This window comes from Balaenoptera physalus (genome assembly GCF_965194825.1).
Source record: "Balaenoptera physalus genome assembly, chromosome: 6".
In the NCBI taxonomy this organism is placed as follows: Eukaryota; Metazoa; Chordata; class Mammalia; order Artiodactyla; family Balaenopteridae; genus Balaenoptera; species Balaenoptera physalus.
The window spans coordinates 131,764,701-131,787,318 of NC_138885.1; the positions used below are offsets into that span (position 1 = coordinate 131,764,701).

The following is a 22,618-nucleotide window of genomic DNA, read 5'->3' on the forward strand; positions in this document are numbered from 1 at the left end:
TCCACTGTTGAACGTGTAGAGGTCTGTAGCTTAGTTACACCTGAGCAGGATGAGAATGACTGCACCTTTTCCCAGTTTCCTTTCCCCACTCTCCCACACTCCCCGTGCTTCCCATGCTCCCCACATGTCTTGGCCCATCCTTTTTCTTTATAAACCCTCTCCTTGCTGCAAACCTCGGAGCCTCAGCGTTTTGGCTTGCTGTGTGTGGGGCGAACCCAGCTTGGTTCGGTAATGTTTTTCTTTTGCTTGTTTTTTTTTTTTAATTTATTTATTTAATTTATTTATTTTTGGCCTCATCGTGTCTTTGTTGCTGCGCGTGGGCTTTCTCTAGTTGCGGCGAGCAGGGGCTACTCTTCAGTGCTGTGCGGGGGCTTCTCATTGCGGTGGCTTCTCTTGTTGCAGAGCATGGGCTCTAGGCATGCGGGCTTCAGTAGTTGTGGCTCGCGGGCTCTAGAGCGCAGGCTCGGTAGCTGTGGCTCGCGGGCTGTAGAGTGCAGGCTCAGTAGTTGTGGCACACGGGCTTAGTTGCTCTGCGGCATGTGGGATCTTCCCGAACCAGGGCTCAAACCTGTGTCCCCTGCATTGGCAGGCGGATTCTTAACCACTGTGCCACCAGGGAAGCCCTCTTTTGCTTGTTTTAATTTTAGGGTTTTTATGGTTTTCCAATGGATTTGTAAATTCAGTGAGCTGTGTTGTTTGTATACGTTTTTTAAAAAACATAGCCTGGGAATTCCCTGTCGGTCCAGTGGTTAGGACTCTTGAACTCTCAGTGCTGAGGGCCCGGGTTCAATCCCTGGTTGGGGAACTAAGATCCCACAAGCTGCACAGCACGGCCAAAAAAATTAAACAAATAAATAAACAAATTAATCAAAAACCGTGGCCCATTTTGCAGGAAAAGAACATTTCTACGATATGTGTGAGTGTAAGTATCAGCGGGGCTGCCGGGGCTGCTGAGGGATGGGCAGTGGGGTTGGCTCTGCAGCCGCTCTCCCTTGACACCCCGCCCCGGGATTCCTGGCTCCACTTTCCCACTGGGGTGTGGGGCAGGGTGGTAGGAGATGAGGGTCTGGGGGGGCAGAGGAAGGCCTGACAGGGTCTTTTGGTCCAGCCCCTGCCTTCAGCCAGGCTAGAAGAGCTGTATTCCGATTTTACAGAAGACAGCCAAGGGGGCAGGACCTCTCTCCATGGGCGCGTGCTGTTCAGGGCCACCTGGGCAAGGAGAGGGTCAGGGGAGGCTCTTAGTCCTGAAAGTTGCTGTGACCTCAGGTCACTTCCAGGTGGTCCCCTCACCACTGCCTATCCCCCTGCCCTCGTCTGAGACAGTTTGTTCTGAAACTGTCACCATCAAAACCAGACTTGCCTTGTCTGCTGGTTCAGTCTGTTTCACCAACAGATGATTGATTTCACCGCATGCTTCAGAAAAAAAGGGAGAACAGCTGACAAATGTGTATCAGCTGCCAAGTGTCCAGTAATTAATTGCACGAGCGAGAGCCGAGCATCCACACTCGGAGCCCCTGCAGACGGCTAGGCCTCCGCACCCACGGGAGCATCCAACATGCAGCTGCCTGTTATTGACTTTAAATGGTCATTATGTGCAAGCCCCCAAACGACAAACAACACCATGCTGATAATATTACACTGATGGTTTCTGAAAAGATGCTCGTTGAGGGCCCATTATTTCACCTATAGTTGCTGAAGGATTTATTTTATTGACTTACCCGTCATAGAGGCCTAGTAAATACTTCTTGAAAAATTACTGGGTAAATTGTACACTTTAAGTTGTAAACAGATTTTCTTTGTTTAAAAGTTATCTTAATTAGGGGAATGGAAGAATTTCTTTAAGAATCTGATAACTTTAAGGGGAAATTTCAGTTAAGACTTGGCATCTTTATTTTTCTTTTTTCAAGGAGGCTGGGTTTTAATGTGGGGTATCCTAGGTCAGATTCCCTTGAGATAAAGATTCGCGTGCAGATGGCTCCTTAAGGAAGAGCTCCCAGGAGAAACGAGCGAGGGAGTGGAGAAGCAGGACAGGGAGATGAAGTGCCAAGCAGAGGGTTTCAGGCAGAGCCCCAGTCTCAGCTGCCCCCACAGGGGCTGTGGGACATTAACTGCCCCTCGATCACAAGGAAGCTGGAATTTTATACTGTGGTGTCAGTCATTGCCTGAGGGCTGTGAGGGCCCTGCGTGTGTGTGTGTGTGTGTGTGTGTGTGTGTGTGTGTGTGTGTGTGTAGTGTCCCAGATGGCAGGGGAACAGGAGAAAGGCAGATGGGGTCAGAGGGATATAATGCCAAGCATTCTGCCCAGCATATTGTGTATATGGGTAGAATTTACCTTCTAGCCCAGTTTATAGAATGTTCCCAATGTATTAGTTATCTATTGTCGTGTAACAAATGACCCCATGACTTTGCAGCTTACAGCAACATTTATTCTCTCCTGGGCCAGGAAGCACATGTTTCTTTCATGGGGATGCGGTCCAGCTGCTGCCATGTGGGCCTTTATTGGGCTACCCAGTGTCCTCCTGACGTGGAAGCTGGTTTCCCCAGAGCGAGTGATCCACAAGAGGGAGAGACTAATGCCTGCTGCCTTTTATGACCTTGACTCTAATTTACATGCCATTAAGCATTCCTATCAGTTAGAAGTGGTCATGAAGTCCAGCCCACACTCAATAGGAGGCCATGAATACTGGGCAGTGGGGTCACTGGGTGTCTTGGAGGAGGAATACCCCACATTCCTTCAGCTTTTTGCCAGAAAATTCTGAGGACAACCAGTGTCACTGTCCCATTGTGTGTTTGACACTCGCCAAAGCAAAGACTGCAAAGTGGACAAAGACACTGGGTCCTTTCTGCCGAAGCTGCTGTCCCTTTAGCCCTCTCTGGTTGACCAGGGGTTACCCTCCGGCAGCACGGGGTTTTGCACACATGCATCACCCCAGGCACTTCCTGTGGCTTCTTTAGATGTAGCAGACTCCTTCTGTAAAATGAATTACCTGTGATTTGCTGTTCCACTTTGAACCCAAATCCAGCATCTCATTTCCTTGGCTCACACACAGGTTCTTAGATCTCTCCCCAGGCCAGGTGTGATGGCCTTGTCTTGGCTGGCATATGACTTTGCAACCTGGGAAGACCTGACTCCTGGCATAGTAATTAAACTTGGCCAAAATAGAGCATGTGATTATCCTACAGTGTGGAGTCAAGATCTTAATTTGGAGGTTTTATAGTTGCATGACTGACAGTGTCAGGATTTAGGAGACCGGCAGTGCCAATTACCCACGTCAGAGAGGAGAAAAGCAAGGGGGGAGGTCTGACATTCCCTTCCAGGGCGCTGCGTGCTGCCTGCTCTTGGTGCCACCAGGGTGCCGAGGGCCACATCACTTGCTCTTTACTGTCTCTAGCCGGCGCACCCGGCCCCTAACCCCCCAATTCCCTTATGTGCAGTGGAAATCCCCGTACATTGTTTATGGGCAAAAGAAGTCATTTCTCCCATGGATTCTTGTATGAAAGATGACTTGCTCAATGGTATTGCTATGGTCAGTGTGACGGGAAATTTTGAGTGGCAGTTTTTTATGGTATCTCCTTTTTTAAACTTCAAGTGTAGTTGATTTACAATACTAGTTTCAGGTGTACAACATAGTACTTCAATATTTTTACAGATTATGCTCCATTAAACTCCATTAAAGTTGTTATAAAATATTGGCTATATTCTCTGTGCTGTGCATTACATCCTTGTATCTTACTTATTTTATACCCAGTGGTTTGTGTCTCTTAATCCCTTTCCCCCATCTTGTCCCTCCCCCTCTCCCCCCTGGCAACCACTAGTTTGCTCTCTGTATCTGTGAGTCTGTTTCTGTTTTGTTCATTTGTTTATTTTTTAGATGTCACATGAGTGAAAACATACGGTATTTGTCTGTCTGTGGCTGACTTATACCGTAAGCCAGAGGCAGGACATTGAAGTGAGGCTTAGTGGAGGCTTTGCTGCTAGAGTTGAAAGGTAGAGGGAAAGCACAGAGCTCTGTGAGGGCCTGATGCCGTCCAGGGACAAAATCCAGGTTACCAAAGGATAAAAGGGTCGCAAAACCTTCAGCTGCCACCAGGAGGGTTCTGTTGGTGACAGGCTGGGGCTCACACCTCAGGCAAAGACCTGGAACCTGTGTGCTCTGCGTGGTGATTAAAGCAGCTCTTTAAAAATAAAGCCAGTGGGGCTTTCCTGGTGGCGCAGTGGTTAAGAATCCGCCTGCCAATGCAGGGGACACGGGTTCGAGCCCTGATCTGGGAAGATCCCACAGGCCCTGGAGCAACTAAGCCCGTGCGCCACACCTACTGAGCCTGCACTCTAGAGCCCACGAGCCACAACTACTGAGCCCATGTGCCACAACTACTGAAGCCCGCCCGCCTAGAGCCTGTGCTCTGCAATAAGACAAGCCACCAAAATGAGAAGCCCGCGCACCGCAACGAAGAGTAGCCCCTGCTCGCTGCAACTAGAGAAAGCCCGCGCGCAACAACGAAGACCCAATGCAGCCAAAAATAAATAAATAAAATAAATAAATGTAAAAATAAAATAAAATAAAAAATAAAGCCAGAGTAATGCTAATGGAAACTGGAAATATGAATGTAAATCCAAGGACAACACATAAGAACCATGTAATATAAGAATTGTTAATACGTATAAGAATTGCAGAGGAAATTCAAGCTATGCAGATTCCAGCAGACATTTATCAAGCACTTCCTATGTGGCAAGTACTGTTTTAAATGTTTTCCATTTGTTCTTTCATTGATTTCATTGATTTCTCATGACTCTGTGGAGCAGGGTAATACTTATTAAATTTCAGAAACTTTTCTGCTGCTTGGCATTTGCTTTTTTCTTGTACGCTGCTTTATCTACCAGCCAACGTAAGTTCCAGGATTTCTGGGAGATGACCTATCATTGCATCTAGTACTGTTTTATTGATTATTCTCATGGTGATTACTATGTCTTTCCAATAGTAGATTAGTTAACTTCATGGGTCACTTTCTACAAGGAAATAGTATTATTTGCCAAACAACATTTTGGGGGTTTGTATTTTCTGACTTTGCCATCTTTTTGCTGGAAACTCTTGGCAACATAATCAATTGCCTTGATCAATCTCCTTTTGAAAAGGGACTGGTGTATCTACCTCTTGGTATTGATGGTTTAAATCTGAGACTGCTACTCCTACATGACCAGTGTGCTCAAAATGAATGAATGAGAAACAAACAGTAATAAATCAGGCCAGAGGATAGTTGACATACATCCTTTTATGAAAATTAAGTGGCACAAACTTCTCAGTGATCTGCCCAGAGCCAGAATCTTCCTTGCAAGAGCTGTTCTGTGGATGCTCCAGGACACGTAGTCAAGGTCACAGTTCTTTCCATGGAGCATGACTTGAGGTGATTGGGGCCTGGAAACCTTTCCAAGAAGGAATGCGCCAGAGCCACACAACTAAAGTCCAACAGTAGGCTTCTGGACCATAGGCTTTAGGGCGTTGAGGCTTTCTGGGAAGTTTTCAGGGAAGTGGTTGCTAAATGTTCCCCTGCGTCACCAAATAAGGAGTTTTCTGATAGAAATCAGCACTCAGAACAGTGGAGGTGCTCAATAAATATTCATTAAATGACTGAACACATAAATGGATTCCTCTGGTTTGCAGGGTGAAGCATCTGCCAAGAGTAATGATTTTTGTTTTAGAGCAGCCAACCATAAAAATGATTCATTCTTCCTACTGGTATATGGATAACAGAACAGATCATCCATGAAGGCAACTGTTGATTTGTCCTCAGGGCTGCCATGTACAGCAGCTCAGGCTGTGCACTGCCCAACACCAGGGGTCCCTTTTACCTAGATGCCAGTGTGAATGGTGCCCTCCAGACTTGGGCCCTGAAATCACATCCTCAAACAAAGGATGCTTCATTCTCAAATCTATGACAGGAGAGGCGTGCAACCAGATCATTCATTCATTCATTCATTCATTCATTAACTATCTTAGGCCTGAGGATATGACCATGAACAAAGATGCCTTGAGCTAAGTATCATCTGATAGAAAAGATAAGTCATCAGGAAATTATAAATTAATACATATGATGGGGATAGTACATGGTGCTATGGGAGCTTGAGAGAGGAGTTTCTAATGCAGCCTGAGGCAGGAAGTGTGACGGAGGGATGGAGGGTCAGGGAAGGCTTTCTGGAAGAAGCTAAGTGAGACCTGAAGGATGAATAGAAAGTATCCAGGCAACAGTGGTTGATGGCGGAGCAGCAGGTGCAAAGGCCTTGAAGTGAGAGCACTTTTAAATCCTTGAGATAAACAGGTAATGCATGTTGGGTATTGATCATTGTTCTCAGCACTTTATAGATATTAACTTAGTTTTCTTCATAATGCCTCCAGTGAGTTAAGCATTGCTATCAATCATCCCCGATTTAAAGATGTGTAAATTGAGGCAAAGCAAGCCTGAGTAACTTGCTTAAGATCACACCTAGTAAATAATGGAGCCAGAGTCAAACTTGGGAATCTAGATCAAGAGCCTGCAGCCTTTATTTTTCAAGGCTCAAGATATTTAAAATTTTTTCTTACATTTTGAAAGAATCTCAAAAGTTGTAAGTACAGTACAGTACAAAGTACAGTACAAAGAACCTTTTTCTCTTTTTAACTTTTACTGAACTATTGGAGGGTCAGTTGTTGACTGATGTCCCATCATCCCCAAATACTTTTTAGTGTGTATTTTCTACAACCAAGGACCAACTCCTGTATAACCAAAATATCACCAAAATCAGAAAGTTAACTTGGATACACTATTGCCAACTAATGTTCAGACTCCATTCAGATTTCACCTATTGTCCCAATAATGTCCTTCACAGCAAAAAGACCCAATCCAGAGTCATCCAGTGTGTCTAGGTGTCTAGCTGCTTTGGTTTCCTTCAATCTGGAATGGTTCCTCAGTCTTTGGCATGTGTAACCTTGACAGTGATTTCAGGCCAATTATTCTGTAGACTGTTTCTTGATTTGGGTTTTCTGAGGTTTTCTATGATTAGATTCAGGCTTTGCCCACCTTGTTTAGCTGGGCAGGTTTTTGAATTTTACCACAATGAAATCACACTGTATGTATTCTCTGATCCCTCCCAAAGACAGATGCAGTTTATTGTTTGCTCGTATGTGCTCCACGCTGTCTGTGTGTTTTCTGGTTTCAGACTCGGCTCTGTTCCTTTATAGTATGAGGTGACTGAGGCTTGGGAGGAGTGAGAATTTATTTACGCAAACCACATGCTGGTAGGAGGACAACCCAGGACTCAAGCCCCGCTCTGAACTTCTCTGATCTCTTGCCTGTATGAGGATCCTCCTGGGCCTCCTAAGGTCAGAGCAGGGCGGGTCTTGAAGGTGAGAGAAACAGGTTTCCTGGGTCCACTGCCCCAGCTTCCACATCCTCCCCAGGGCCAGTGCAGGAGGTAAAATTTTTGAAATTAAGAATTCAAAAGAGGGACTTCCCTGGTGGTCCAGTGGCTAAGACTCCTTGCTCCCAGTGCAGGGGGCCCGGGTTCAGTCTCTGGTCAGGGAACTAGATCCCACATGCTGCAACTGAGAATCCGCATGCTGCAACTAAAGATCCCGTGTGCCGCAACTAAGACCCGAAGCAGCCAAATAAATTAATTAATTAAAAAAAAAAAAAAAAAAAAGAATTCAAGGGCTTCCCTGGTGGCACAGTGGTTAAGAATCCACCTGCCAATGCAGGGGACGTGAGTTCGAGCCCTAGTCTGGGAAGATCCCACATGCCAAGGAGCAGCTAGGTCCATGCACCACAACTACTGAGCCTGCACTCTAGAGCCCGCGAGCCACAACTACTGAAGCGCGTGCGCCTAGAGCCCATGCTCCACAACAAGAGAGGCCACCACAATGGGAGGCCCGTGAACTGCAACTGGCCCCTGCTGGCCGAAACTAGAGAAAAAGCCCGTGCGCAGCAATGAAGACCCAACACAGCCAAAAATAAATAAATAAATAAATTTTAAAAATAAATAAATAAATAAATAAAAGTATTCAAAAGAATTAGAGAAAAATACAACCACTAAGATACAGATTTATGACTAACAAAAGAAACAGAATAATTAACATGCATAAGGGGGTAGAACCAATAAAATAATGATTTAAGAACAAAATCAGGTTATTGAAAAGTTATGGTTGTAAACAGTCAAGCAAACAAAATAAAAGGACATATAAAACATTATAGCTTAAAAAGAAATAAGAAATAAAACAATAAGTTAAGACCTACAATCCCCCAGAAGCTTAGGGAGTTAAACAGTAAGTTAAAAACAAAATAAAGTGGCGGGGTTTGGGGGAGGATTTGATACTAGAGCAAAGCCAGAAGCACTGGATTTAATTAGTAGAAGTAATTATAAAGGTAAAATCTAAAAGGAAAACATTTAAAAGGTGATTTAAATAGAGGGAGAATAAGAAGGAAGATAAAAGGGTAAAATAAGGAAGCCTAAAAATTAAAAGAATGATAGGTAAAATAAACTAGAATAACTCAATTAAGGCAAAAGTAACCTAAAAGGACAACTTAACAAGTCAGAAGATGTCAACAGCTTAAAACACCGAAGATATAATTACATAGGTAAAACCCATGCATCAGGGGCTTCCCTGGCAGTCCAGTGGTTAAGACTCTGCACTTCCACTGCAGGGGGTGCAGGTTCAATTCCTGGTCAGGGAAATAAGATCCCGAAAGCTGCACTCGATGCAGGCAAGAAAAACAAACACCCACGTGTCAGGCTCTGCCCGATGCCTATTATTATTACTATTATTGTTGTTTCAAATGTTAAAGGCGTTAGCAAGTCCAAGAGACTGTCCATTTAACCCCTTAAGATCTGAGTCCTTTGCAAGTTCCTGAGCCTTTGTCTGGTCACCTCTGGGCCCGGCAGGAGGAGGGAGAGCTGAGAGCCATGCCCATCCCAAGGTCACCCTGAAAGAGCCACTTGCCCTGCAGCCCGTGTCAAGGCCTGGTGGGGAGGTGGGGAACACAGTCCTTCAACTTCCCAAAGGGAAGAAAAGTTTAGCACTGCTAAAAATAAGATAGAGCTGTCAAAAATATATGAAATTAGCTGCATAAACTGTGAAACATAAGTCACAGTTATATTTGTTCTGAGACAGTCTAAGAATAGAAACAATTTCAGAGACAGAAAATCTAAACCTCTTCAGTCACCATGTCCAAGCGGCCTGAGATCCTTTGAGCGTGGCAGTGTCCTTTGTTCACGTTGCACAGAAGGGGTGGGCACTCCCGGGCTTAGCCAGTGCCCAGGTAGAGGGATGCCGGAGAGGAAGTTAACGAATAATGCTCCATTTGCATTTTTATTGTCGAGGGTACTGGGTCTCCTGTCTTACTGGGGGAGCTGGAGAAGTGGGTTATCTCCAGAAGGCAGCTGGGGGCAGGCAAACCCTTCCGCGTTAGAGGTGCTGCATTCCTGCCAGGACTGCAGTATTTACCTATCCCGGTGACACTGTGACCTGGCTTTGTGAGAGCTTTGGTCTGAGCAGTCCTGGGCCACTGCTGGACTAGTTTGCACAGGTGTGCCTTCAAGGGGTCGTCAAGTTCCCAGGCTGCAACCTCTGCCCAGGGAGCCTCCCTGCCTCTGCAAATATTGAGTGCTCCTGGTGAGTCAGGCATGTGCTAAGTGCTCAGGGGGAGCAAAACTTGGCATGGTCCTGCCTTCAGGGAGCCTACAGTCGACGTCCCCTAGACCACCGTGATCAGTGGTAGGGGCTGATGATTCTGCCCAACCTCCTGGAAAAGGGGACACAGGCAGGGGGATTGGGGTGGGGCCTGAAGGGCCTCTCTACTTCCACTTCTGCCTGTTTATTTTTTAAAAAATAAGCTCTCAAAAAATATAATAAAAAGTCAGCTTTTTATTATGGAAAATTTCAAACATACACTAAAGTAGACAGAAAAGTATAATGAACTACCCAAATACCTATCACCAGCTCAACAGTTAAAGACACGTGGCTTATCTTCTTTTTTTTTTATAAATTGATTGATTGATTATTTACTTTTGGCCGTGTTGGCTTTTTGTTGCTGCACGCAGGCTTTCTCTAGTTGCGGTGAGCGGGGGCTACTCTTTTTTTTTTTTTTTAGGGGGGCTACTCTTTGTCGCGGTGCGCAGGCTTCTCATTGCGGTGGCCTCTCTTGTTGTAGAGCACGGGCTGTAGGCACTCGGGCTTCAGTAGCTGTGGCACACGGGCTCACCAGTTGTGGCACTCAGGCTCAGTAGTTGTGGCTCGCGGGCTCCAGAGCACAGGCTCAGTAGTTGTGGCGCACGGGCTTAGTTGCTCTGCGGCATGTGGGATCTTCCCGGACCAGGGCTCGAACCCATGTCCCCTGCATTGGCAGGTGGATTCCCAACCACTGCGCCACCGGGGAAGTCCCTTTAATTTTTAAATTTTATTTATTTATTTTTGGCTGCATTGGGTCTTCGTCGCTGCGTGCGGGCTGTCTCTAGTTGCAGCGAGCGGGGGCTACTTTTCGTTGCAGTGCGCGGGCTTCTCATTGTGGTGGCTTCTCTTTGTCGTGGAGCACGGGCTCTAGGCACGCGGGCTCAGTAGCTGTGGCTCACGGGCTCTAGAGCGCAGGCTCAGAAGTTGTGGTGCATGGGCTTAGTTGCTCTGCGGCATGTGGGTTCTTCCCGGACCAGAGCTTGAACCCATGTCCCCTGCATTGGCAGGTGGATTCCTAACCACCTCATGGCTTATCTTCTTTCATCCCTACTCTACCCACGCCTTCCTGGGCCTGCATTATTTTGAAGCAAATCCCAGACATCATATCCATTTCATCCAAAATATTTCAGAATGTAGCCCTAAAAGACAAGGACTTTATAAATAGCCATAATACCTTTAACATGCCTTAAAAAATTAAGAATTTCTTAGTATCATCAAACATCTGATCCATGTTCAAATTTCCCTGATTGTCTTTGAAACTTTCCATCCCAGAGAAGGGACACAGTGTTTGTCTGAAACAGGATTCAAGTAAGGTCTACGTGTTGCAGTTGGTTGATGTTGCTTGAGAACCTTCGAATCGCTACCTCACTTTCTTGTTTTTCCCTTGAGAACCTTTGAATCGCTACTTCACTTTCTTGTTTTCTCCTTGTACTATGTTGAGAAATTGGGTCATCTGTCTTGTCTGGATTTTGTTGATTGCGACTGCAGTGTGTTTTACTGGTTCCTCTCGCTCCCGTGTTTCTTATAAACTGGTAGCTCTAGAGGCTGATTAGAGTCAGGCTGCATTTCTTCAGCTCCTGTATTGCCCCAGATGACTGACTAATGGCAAAACCCAAAACAGCTTCCTTGAACCAAAGAGACAGCCACCAATCTGCAGTGACTCAACATTTGTTTCTTGTGTTTACAGATTGTAAAGACTGTGAGGCTCTCCTAGTGACAACCCAAACTAGCATTTATGAACATCTGACAAGTTGCCCCCAGGGTTACAATACATGGAACTTGTATATTTCCATGGAAACATATACAGTTTCCAATATGGAAACTGGTCCCTCCCTCATATCAGCATTCAAAGACTCACAGTGCCATGCATGAGCCTTTAATGGCAGTGAGGGATTTCATGGCAATGATCATTTTGGACATGGATCCAAGGATAACAGTCACAATATTTAATAATTAGGAAGGTTTGGCTGGACCAAGTAGAGCAGAGCTGTTAACACTGAGTGAGGCTGCCCCTGGCTGCCCCGTGAGTGTTAACCCTGGGGTGACTCTAATGCTTAATACAGGCTGAAATCCTTGGAACAATTAGAAACTCCTGCAATTCCCTCAGGGCACTGCCAGGAAAAGACAAAGGCATTTTCAGTGGGAAGGTCAGTGGACAAATATTTTAAGAAGCATCAGCCTGCTGAAAAATTGCCCCATGTGAAATTTTATAATGTAGTTTAATTTTATATAGAAATGTCAATTCGTCAAAGCACGTTTGAGTTCTTTTCTCATATGTGTGAATCTGTATTTATCAATTTGGTACTTTTATGATATGAAATGATTTCTGGGACATTACATCTATAGTAAAGACCCAACTTATAACATCTTGACTTGAGAGGACCCTGAAGGGACCGATCTGGTGACGGACTGGGGGTGCCTCTGGGCTTTGCCCACTGTGGGCAGGTTAACCGTAACACCCTCCTTCTCACAGCCAAGTTACCCTGGCAATACCTCCATCCAGGACAGCCTGGGAAGTGGGAGGTCATGGGCTGTGGAGTCTAAGCCTCTGGGTTCCTGGTCTGGCTCTCTTCTTACTAGCTGTGCCACCAAAGGCTACTTACTAACTTTGAGTCTTAGTTTTCTAATCTGTGAGATGGGAATAATGTAAGAGAATTTAAAGCGATAGCACACATAAAGACCCTCAACAGACATTAGTTCCCTTCCGGTACTCCTCTTGCTAGCACATCTGTCTATAGTAATTGTGTTCCCCTCCTGCTGCACTGCCCAGCAGCACCATGAACACCCTGCTTGTGGGCATATGGAAGAGGACTTGCAGGACACCCTTGGGTGAGCTGCGGACAATTCTAGAACCTCTGGGGATAGGCACTGACCACTAAGAAGAACATCACATGCTTCGTATCAGTACCACCCAAACTTCTAGCAAATGGAGGACTGGTTCCTTGGCCATCTGGGTCTCAGAAGACGTTAATCCTCTAATCTAGCCTCCAGCCCCTACTGCTCTAACTTCCATTCTGCTGCTTCTCACCTCAGCCAAGACCCCTTTGGCATTCCCTCGTGTGGGAAGCCCAGACTGTAATTACATGAGATACATTTTGGGTGCCTGGCTCTCCTTAACATACTTCTCAAAGATTCTCCCCAACACAGTTTCCTCTGAAGTGGGAATGACCTCATTAATCCTGCCTCCTATTCTTTTAGCTGATTGGTCCAGAGCTAAACACCTGACCCAAGGATGGCCAACCAGAATTTTTTTCCTTAGAAATTCTGTCTTAGAGACACAAAAATCCCCATTGGCTGTGGAGAGCCAAGCTGAAAGGTCATATCGGCTATGGCTGCCATTTTGGGTCATGTGCAATGTGACAAGCAAGAGAAGCTGGTCTGAGAAGAGAGCAGGAGAATAAAGCAGTCCACAGAGCAGAGAGGAAGGGGCCCCGTGGCCCCTGAGAAGAGGAGAAAGTGGCTCTCCTGATGGCTTTTCCCTTCCTATAGAGTTGGGCTTCATCTCTTTTATTTGGATTCTTTGGGATTCCAGCATCCTTACCACATGCCTCTTTTACTTGAACAAATTTGAGTAGGCTCTGATCTTTGCAATCAAAGTAACTGTGACCAGAGAATGAGATAAGGATTCCTACTCTCACTACTTCTTTCAATATCATAATGGAAGTCCTCACCAGTGCAATAAGACAAGAGAAAACAAATAGAAGGCATGATGATCGGAAAGAAAGAATTAAAACTATCTTTATTCACAGAAGACAGGATTGTGTGTGTGGAGAATCCAAAGGAATATACAAACAGAACTACAGCTGAACTTATCAAGGTCACATGATACTGGGCGAACATGCAGAAATTAATTGTATTTATGCATACTACCAATAAACAATTGAAAAATGAAATTACAAAACACAGACATTTAGAATAGGATGAAAACCATTCAATGCATAGAAACAAATATAATTAAAATATGTGTAAATCTTCTATAGTATACTATAAAATCATTGCTGGATTAATTTAAGGAGTATCTAAATAAATGGAAAATTAGGACGTGTTCATAGATTGGTACCTTAAATTGTTCAATCTTCAGGTGTCAATAATCTCCAAATTTATCTATAGAGATAATGCAATCTTAACCAAAATCCTAGCATACTTTTTTTCAGAATATAAATTGACAAACTGATTCTAAAATTTATATGGAAATGCAAAGGACTTAAAATAGCCAAGACAGTCTTAAAAAAGAACAAAGTAGGAGGGTTTACACTACCAGATTTTAAAACTTAGCATAAAGCTACAGTATTTAAGCAGTGTAATACTGGCATAAGGAAAGACAATTAGATCAATGAAACAGAATAGAAGTCCAGAAAAGACCCATGTGTCTGCAGTCAGTGGATTTTCGGAAAAACAAAATCAAAACCAAACAAAACACCAATGCAATTCATCGGGGGAAACAGACGTTCTTTTTAATAAATGATGCCAGAGCAACTGGATATCCATATGGACCATAGACCTACATGTGAAAGCTAAAAGTATAAAACATCCATAAGAAAAGCATAGGAGACTATCTTTGACTTTGAAGTAGTCAAATCTTTCTTAAAGTGGAAAAGGACAAACAATAAAAGAAAAAAAATTGATGTTAGTCTTCGTCAAAATTTCTGCTCTTTAAAAAACAGGAAAATTAAAAGACAAGCTACAGACTGGTAGAACATATTTGCAATTCATTTATCTGACCAAGGATTTGTGGTCAAGATACATAAAGAATCCTACAAATTAAAAGAATAATAATAAATGGGCAAAAGAGTTGAATAAGAACTTCACAGAAGAAGTACATGAATGGCCAACAAACATATGAAAAGGTACTCAACATCATGAGTCATTGGGGAAATACAAATTAAAATCACAGTGAGAAACCACAATATATTAGAGTGGATATAGTTACAAAGATTGACAATTCCAAGCATTGATGAGGATCTAGAGCAACCGGAACTTTGATATCTTGCTGATAGGAGTGTCAAGTAGCAGTGTAAAATAGTCAAGCATTTTGAGAAATTACTTGGCTGTTTCTAATAACATTAAATAAACACCTATCCTAAGACCCAACACTTCCACTCCTGAGTACACACTCTGGAGAAATGAGTACACACATCCACAAAAAGACTTGTCTAAGAACATTCGTAGCAACTTTATATTAGTTGAAACTAGAAATAATCCAAATAGTCATCGGCAGAAGGACGGATAAGCAAATTGTGGTAATACTTCTCAGCAATAAAAAGAACAATCTGATAGACACACATTGATGAATCTCAAATATTATGTTGATTAAAGTAAGAGAGACACTATAGATGACACACTGTGTGATCCCGTTTTTATGAAGTTCATGAGCCAGCAAAATTAATCTAACGGTGATAGAAATCAGAAGATGGTTCTGTCTGAGAGGGATGGGTATTCATAGGAAAAGGGTCTTAGCTTCTTGGCTCATGTTCTAGATCTTGGTCTGGTTGATGGTCAAGTGGGTGTATATGTATGTAAACGTTCATTGCTATAGAGTGAATTGTATCCCCCCCACCGCCCCAAATTCATATGTTGAAGCCCTAACCCCCAGTGTGATGGTATTTGGAGATGGGGTCTTTGGGAGGGTGGGGCCCCATGAAGAGGAAAAGACCAGAGCTCACTTTCCCTCTCCACTGTGTGAATTCACAGCAAGAAGGTGGCTGTCTGCAAACCAGAACCCAACCATGCTGGTACCTTGATCCAGGACTTCTGGCCTCCAGACTGTGAGAAACAAATTTCTGTTGTCTACCCATCAGTCTATGGTATTTTGTTATGACAGCCCAACTGACTAATGCATTCATCAAGCTATATATCCAAGATTTGTACATTTTATTGTAATGTAAAATTTCCTTTAATAAGTACTATTAAAATTGCCTTTATGAAAGCATTTACTATAGTGACAATTACAAAAAAGAGGGGTAAAATGTTTGGGGCCCAGCATAACACTCTAGTCCTCCTTCAATTGCTTCCAGTCTTTGTACAATGTGGGGTTCTCTTTCTTTCCTTTTTTTTGGGGGGGGGTCAAATTTAGATCAGAATCTTGCATTTATACACTCAAATAAGCAAGGAGGTAGAGAATTATTTTCCTGGCTTAGAGCAAAGGGGATTTCAACAGGAGTGGATGGCTAACAGCATTGGGAAAGTGACCATGGAAACCGAACAAGAGATGCTCAGAGTGAACCATGGCACTTTACATGAGGCGCACAGTGTATAAAGAGAGGGACACAGAGATGTGGGCAAGAGCAGAGATTAAATTACTTCACACAAATAAAGATCTGAGCCTCTGTATGCCAAGGTGCTGGTGAAATGAGGAGTGACCGGAAGAGGATGGATGGCACTCACTAATGGTACCCCAGATGTCTCATGTCAAGCAGATATTGATGTGGTGGTTCATTAACTGTCGAATGGTAATGTTTCCCAGGAGAAACTCATATTTGGAACTTTACCTATAAAAGCAGTAACTCAAAGCTGTGGGAGCCTGACAGCCCAGCAGGAGGTTTTTGACTAGAAAGCTTTTCCATAAGTACCTTGTGACCTGCCTGGCCATAGAAATCCAGCTCAGAAAACGTAATAGAAACAAGTGTCACATTGGGGCTCCTGAGACTGACCTAGATATGCTCCCCCAAACCTCTGTCCTCACTAAGCCCAAGATGGAAGGAAGCACAGGTGACTTCTGTGAGCCAAACTGACTCAGTGGGGAGCAGACAGAAAGGGCTCTCATCTTCCCCTCGACTCCCCACTTCAGCCTGCTCTGTGGGTTGGTACTGCCTGCCCAGCCTTGGGTGAAATCGCAGGCAGACCACAGGCAAAGTTTCTCTGGTCACTCTTAGCTTATAAACAAATGGCCTCTTTTGCTGGGTATAAAAAGTGCACCTGAAAGCTATTTCAAAACTCCAACTCCAGGCTTCCCTGGTGGCGCAGTGGTTGAGAGTCTGCCTGCCAATGCAGGGGACACGGGTTCGAGCCCTGGTCTGGGAAGATCCCACATGCCGCGGAGCAACTAGGCCTGTGAACCACAATTACTGAGCCTGCGCGTCTGGAGCCTGTGCTTCGCAATAAGAGAGGCCGTGATAATGAGAGGCCCACGCACCACGATGAAGAGTGGCCCCCACTTGCCGCAACTAGAGAAAAGCCCTCGCACAGAAACGAAGACCCAACACAGCCATAAATAAATAAATAAATAAATAAATAAATAAATAAACCCAAAAGTTAAAAAAACAAAACAAAACTCCAACTCCTTCTCCACATCCAGGCCTCCCAAAGCTGGGAAGCCTCTGCTTCATGCTCTGTCTTCTCCCTGTCCCCCTAGCTGCACTTTGGGCCCTGAAAGCGGGGCAATTTAGGGGCTCCTCAGAGATACCTTGCCAGGGGTCTCTGACTGCAGTTTTGGGGCGTGTGCAAAGCTCTCAAGCTGGCCACTTATGACACCCCACGTTTCTGCAGCCACTTTCTGCCAAGGTTCCCCTGGCCCCTAGCAGGAAGTCTTTTGGGTGGAGTTCTTTTCACAGTGGTTCAGAGCTGGTTCCTTTCCTTGAGGTCCACACTTGCTTTCAAGAAAACACATACCTCTGCCTTGCCTTTGGTGTAGATGCCCCTCACTCCTTTCTCGGCCCTGCTCCCCTCGCCTCCCATGCAGGCTGTCAGCCAGCTCACCTCTAGATGTTTCCAGCCTTTGTATCCCCCAGATTTGAAATTTCCAAGCCCTCCCTCTCTTGAAGCCCCCCTCACCAGGATTAAGGTGAGAGGTGTGATGGTTAATTTGATTTATCAACTTGGCTGGGCCATGATGCTCAGATATTTGGTCAAACATTATTCTGCATGTTTCTGTGAAGGTGTTTTCTGGATGAGATTAACACTTAAATCAGTGGACTTTGAGTAAAGCAGAAGACCCTCCTTAATGTGAGTGGGCCTCATCCAAAGGGTCGGAGGTCTTAATAGAACAAAGACTAACCTCACCGGAGTAAAAAGGGATTGTGCCAGCAGCCGCCTATGGACTCAGATGACAGCTCTTCCTTGAGTCCCCAGCTGCTGGCCCACCCTGCAGATTTTGGACTCAGCAAGCCTCCACAACTGTGGGAGCCAGTCCCTTAAAATGAATCTCTCCCTCTCTCTCTCTCTGTCTTCCTCTCTCCTTCTCTCTCTCTCTCTCTCCATATCTTGTTGGCTCTGTTTCTCTGAGGAACCCTTACAAATACAAGGAGGAGCCCCCCTTGGGGAGAAGTGGATGACTCAGGGCACCCCAACAATTCCCTCCAAACAAAACCCAGCAGCCACTCTCCTCACCCCTACCCTGTTTTTTTTTTTTTTAATTGAGTGTTAAGATATGAAAACATTTATGTGCTGATTGGGAAATAGCCATTTTCCTGAACCACCGCTCCCAAGGGCCGCTCCTCTGCCCTTTTGGGACCCTTGCTCCAGCGCTGGGTCCTGCTTGTCAAATACTTGTACCATCACCCTTGTTACCCCTTGGCAAGGGCGACCTCACTTTCTCTTGGAGTATCCTGTGTAGGTGGTCGGACATTGATTGTGTTGTGTTTGGTTCCTGAGATTTATCAGAGCCAAATCAGACACAGCAGGAAGCAGTTGCCCCTAACATATAATTACATGTAAGTAAAATAGGTCCTTGTTACTATATCTCTATATAAATCGAGACCCTATGGGCAAAGTAATGTCAGGAAGCAAAGGGGTGCCTCCCCACCTCTTGGTGGGACAGATGGCCCAGTCCGTGCTTCCCCAGTGCAGATATGGGAACATTATTTCTCATAACTACCCAGGGATTTGTAGAGTGTGAAGTTTCTAGGAATTTAACTTAAGGAAATAATGAGGGATTGGCTTCAGGATTTTGTCACAGTGATATTTATCATAGTGTGGCTTAAAAAATAGCAAAAATGTGAAACGCCCTCAGGTCAGAGATTGCTGCCGCTTCCCTTGTATCCACTCCCCTTTCTTCTCTCCTATGGAACCAATTTATTTGGGACAGAAACAGACCTGATTTAAAAACAACACACATTTCTCAGCTTCCTTACAGGTGGAGGTGGCCATGTGACCCAGTTTTGACCAATAAGACCCAATTTGGCCACTAATTGTTGAGTAGGCTTCAGGGAAACTCCTTAAAGGAGGGCAGACTAGGCTGGTATGTGTCCCCCTGTCCTCCTCTTTTCTCCTTCCCTCCACCTAAACTGAGGCTCTGATGGCTGGAGCTCTGGCAGTCATTTTGACAGATGGCAGAGAAGAAGCTAGAAGGAGCCTGGGTCCCTGACGGCATGAGAAGCTGCTGTCACAATCCTCCAGATTTCTTTCACACAAGAACCAAATAGACCTCTGCCTTGTTAGCCTGTGTTATTTGGGTTTTTTGGTTACAAGCAGCTAAATTCAGTCCCAAGTGATAAAATATCCAAGCATCCAAACAACAGGAGCATGGTTAATTAATCACAATCCAACCATTCTATAGATTATTTTATAGCCATTAAATCACGATGTAGAAAAATATTTAGTGACATGATATACAGGAATACTTTGTTTTATTGCACTTTGCTTTATTGTGCTTCTCAGATATTGGGTAGGTTTTTTTTTTTTTTTTTTTTCTTTTACAAATTGAAGATTTGTAGCAACCCTGTGTTGTAAGATGATGGTTAGGATTTTTTAGCAGTAAAGCATTTTAAATTAAAGTATGTATATTTTTTAGGCATAATGCTATTGCACACTTAATAGACCACAGTGTAGTGTAAACATAACATTTATACGCACTGGGAAACCAAAAAATTCATGCTACTTGCTCTGCTGCAAGATTCACTTTATTGTGATGATCTGGAACCAAACCCTCAATGTGTCTGAAGTTTGCCTGTATTGTTAAGTAGGTTTCAAGATGGCATGTATATAAGATCCCATTTTATGAAGAGAAAATATGCATAAAACATATAGAAAAAAAGACAAAACAGCTACAACACATAAAAACCTCTGGGTGGTGGTGATGCAGTGATTTTTCTTTTCTACTTCTTCATGTGTTTAGTATCTAAAGTTTCCTAGTTTTGTGACAGCAGAGTAACAGTGGAGCTATTTATCTTTTTAAAAGGACATTGTGGAGTTTTTTTGTTTTTTTTTTTAAACTGAGGCACTACTCAGAGCTCTGAGAGTGATTTATTTATTTATTTATTTTTAATAGATCTTTACTGGAGTATAATTGCTTCACAATACTGTGTTAGTTTCTGTTGTACAACAAAGTTAATCAGCCATATGCATACACATGTCCCCATATCCCCTCCCTCTTGAGCCTCCTTCCCACCCTCCCTATCCCACCTCTCTAGGTTATATATACAATGGAATATTAAAAGCCATAAAAAGAAATGAAATAGAGTTATTTGTAGTGAGGTGGATGGACCTAGAGTCTGTCAGACAGAGTGAAGTAAGTCAGAAAGAGAAAAACAAATACCTTATGCTAATGCATATATATGGAATCTAAAAAAAAAATGGAGTTTTTAAAAACATGAACAACTAAAAGTTATTATTATTTTTTAAACACAAGACACCCTTGTAGCCCCGTCAAGACTCTGCAGAACGACCCTTGTTACATTGTTTCATGAACCAACCCCGCATGATTTGCTGTCTCTCACCTTGCTCTCTTGGCTCCTAGGTCTGTCCCTGTTGGTATTCTCCAGGGTCGAGTTCTGCTCTGGGGGAGATTCAAGTTCAGGGGTTCATTTACAGAGTTCCCATTTTCCAGTGTATCTGTGACATGTGAGACATGTAGGGAGTTAGGAATGTGCATCTCCCCTTTTCAGGCAGTTCTCTCTATGAGACTAGGACGGTAGCACTGTCACCCTGAGAGGGGAAGGAAGTGGAGTGAAGAGGGATGTCCTTCCTCTCACGCCCCCAAAGGGGAATTTGCCACTTTTTGTGCTGTATTCAGTGACCTGCAACGCCATCACTATGAAAATCATAATTATGGTACGAGAAACTTCATAGCCACACATCCATCCACACACACATCCATCCATATGTGCATGTATAGCGGAAAAAAGAAAATCAGAAATGAGCTTGAAAACTTGGATACAAACCTGGTTAATGTCTTAGAGGACAATAGAACCGTAAACACTGGTGTTATCATTTCTACTGGACAAAAATCATTTGCAACTTATCAGTTTTTTAACATCTAACTTTACAATTTCTGAGTCCCAATAGATATTAAATAATAAGTCACCTGCCCTAGAGTGTCAGATCAACCATAGGTGGGGTTGTTAGTTAATGTTCTCGTATGACTTTGAAAGGACACCCCTTAGCAGATGAGATGGAGACTGTCCTCACTTTCCAGACCCAGATCACAGACCGTGAACCCAGAGCGCCAGCCTTCTTTCCTTGTTAGGGGGTGGACCGGAGAAGCCCGGTGCTGGGTGGCCTGTTCTGTCTGCTCCTCAGCAGAACAGTGTTTTCTCCTTGGACCCTGGATCAGGGGATGCTGGGCTGTCTTGAGAGTTAACTCCAGGGAGCTGAAATGAGGAAGTCACTTTACAAATAAAACTGCGAGTCTGATGAGAGTATTTATGGTCTGAACATAAATGGCATCTTTGGCTGTGGCAGGGCACGCCGCGGCCCCTGTGTCTACACCGGCGTCGGCAGCCTCCACTCGTCTTGGAGGCGACAAACTTGAGGCTCTCTCCCCATCAACCCCGTTTCCCTCTCCAGCCTCATCTCAGACACAGCCCCACACCCACCTTTTCTCCTGCTCAGAAAGTCCCCCACCCTGACTTTGGGCAGCTGATTCTGCTTTTCTCTCTGCTTTCAACGCTCTAACCGTGCACGGTCCGATGGGGTAGCCGCTAGCCACGTGGGGCTATTACACACTTGAAATGTGGCTCGTGTGACTAAAGTAAATTCTTCATTTTTTTAAAACTTAAGTTAATTTAAATTTAAATGTAAAAACTGATAGTTTCATTATTGGAAAACTTTTGAGGACATTTGGAGTAATCTGGGGATTGTTTCTACTTTGATTAACTTTTCTGGCTGTACATTTAATAACTTATCTGGCTGTAAACTACTTCTTTGACTGCACATTTTATGAAATCTAAATCCAGATCAAGAATTTCCAATGAAAATTTAGTATGCAAATTGAGAGAGACTATAAATACAAAATACTCAACAGATTTCAAAAACAGTACCACAAAAAGACTGTAAAATATCTTATTACTAATTTTTATATCTATTATTGACTATAGGATAAAATTATAATATTTTGGATGTATTGGGTTAAATAGAATGCAATGTTAAAATTAATTTTACTCATTTCTGTTTACTTTTTAATGTAAAAAAATTTTAAACGACGTATGTGGCTTGCTTTACATTTCTGCTGGACAGAGCTGCTCTAACCCCCTTCTCCATCTGCACAGGTTCTGGGACTAGGAGAATCTGAACTCTAGATCAAGCCATACCACTCACTAGCTGTGTGATTTGGGGTAAGCGACTCAGTTTCTCTGGGCCTTGGTTATTTTTTTTTAATCTGTAAAATGGGTATGGTAAGAACTGCCTTGAAATGCCTGCCTATCTTAGCCAATAAGTACCCACAAGTGCTCAGCCAAGTTAGCTGCTGTTCTTTCCGGCCACGTCCTAATGCATCCTTCAGGGCTCACCTAAAATATCATCTTCTTTGGGGGAATCATTCCTAACCCTTCCAGAGGGTCTAGTTTTTTTGCCTTTACCTCTCTTATAAACTTTGCCTCATTGCTTGCAGTGAAATGACATCATTACAATATTTTGGGTTTCTCAAGGGCAGAGACTCCCACTTATTCATGTGTGTGTGCTTTTAACTCTTATGGAAATTTTCAAACATACACAGAAGTTGAGAGAGTAATATAATGTACCAACCACCCCGCTCCCATGACTATAGT

The 22,618-nt window shown here is 43.9% G+C and overlaps 1 protein-coding gene and 1 long non-coding RNA gene across 7 annotated transcripts in view; one reads left to right on the plus strand and one right to left on the minus strand.

Annotated features, from left to right (window-relative positions):
- LOC309663018 overlaps window positions 1–22,618 on the plus strand; it is a 37,432-nt gene that overhangs the window by 13,695 nt on the left and 1,119 nt on the right. For all 6 annotated transcript variants that reach the window (XR_014265067.1, XR_014265068.1, XR_014265069.1 and 3 more), the window contains exon 3: window positions 22,121–22,186. This is a non-coding gene — a long non-coding RNA (uncharacterized lncRNA). The remainder of the gene's footprint in view (window positions 1–22,120; window positions 22,187–22,618) is intronic.
- LOC309663016 (ephexin-1-like) overlaps window positions 1–22,618 on the minus strand; it is a 42,099-nt gene that overhangs the window by 12,220 nt on the left and 7,261 nt on the right. Inside the window, exon 2 of the mRNA XM_082466307.1 lies at window positions 20,351–20,465. Within this exon, the coding sequence (XP_082322433.1) occupies window positions 20,351–20,465 (115 nt within the window). The remainder of the gene's footprint in view (window positions 1–20,350; window positions 20,466–22,618) is intronic.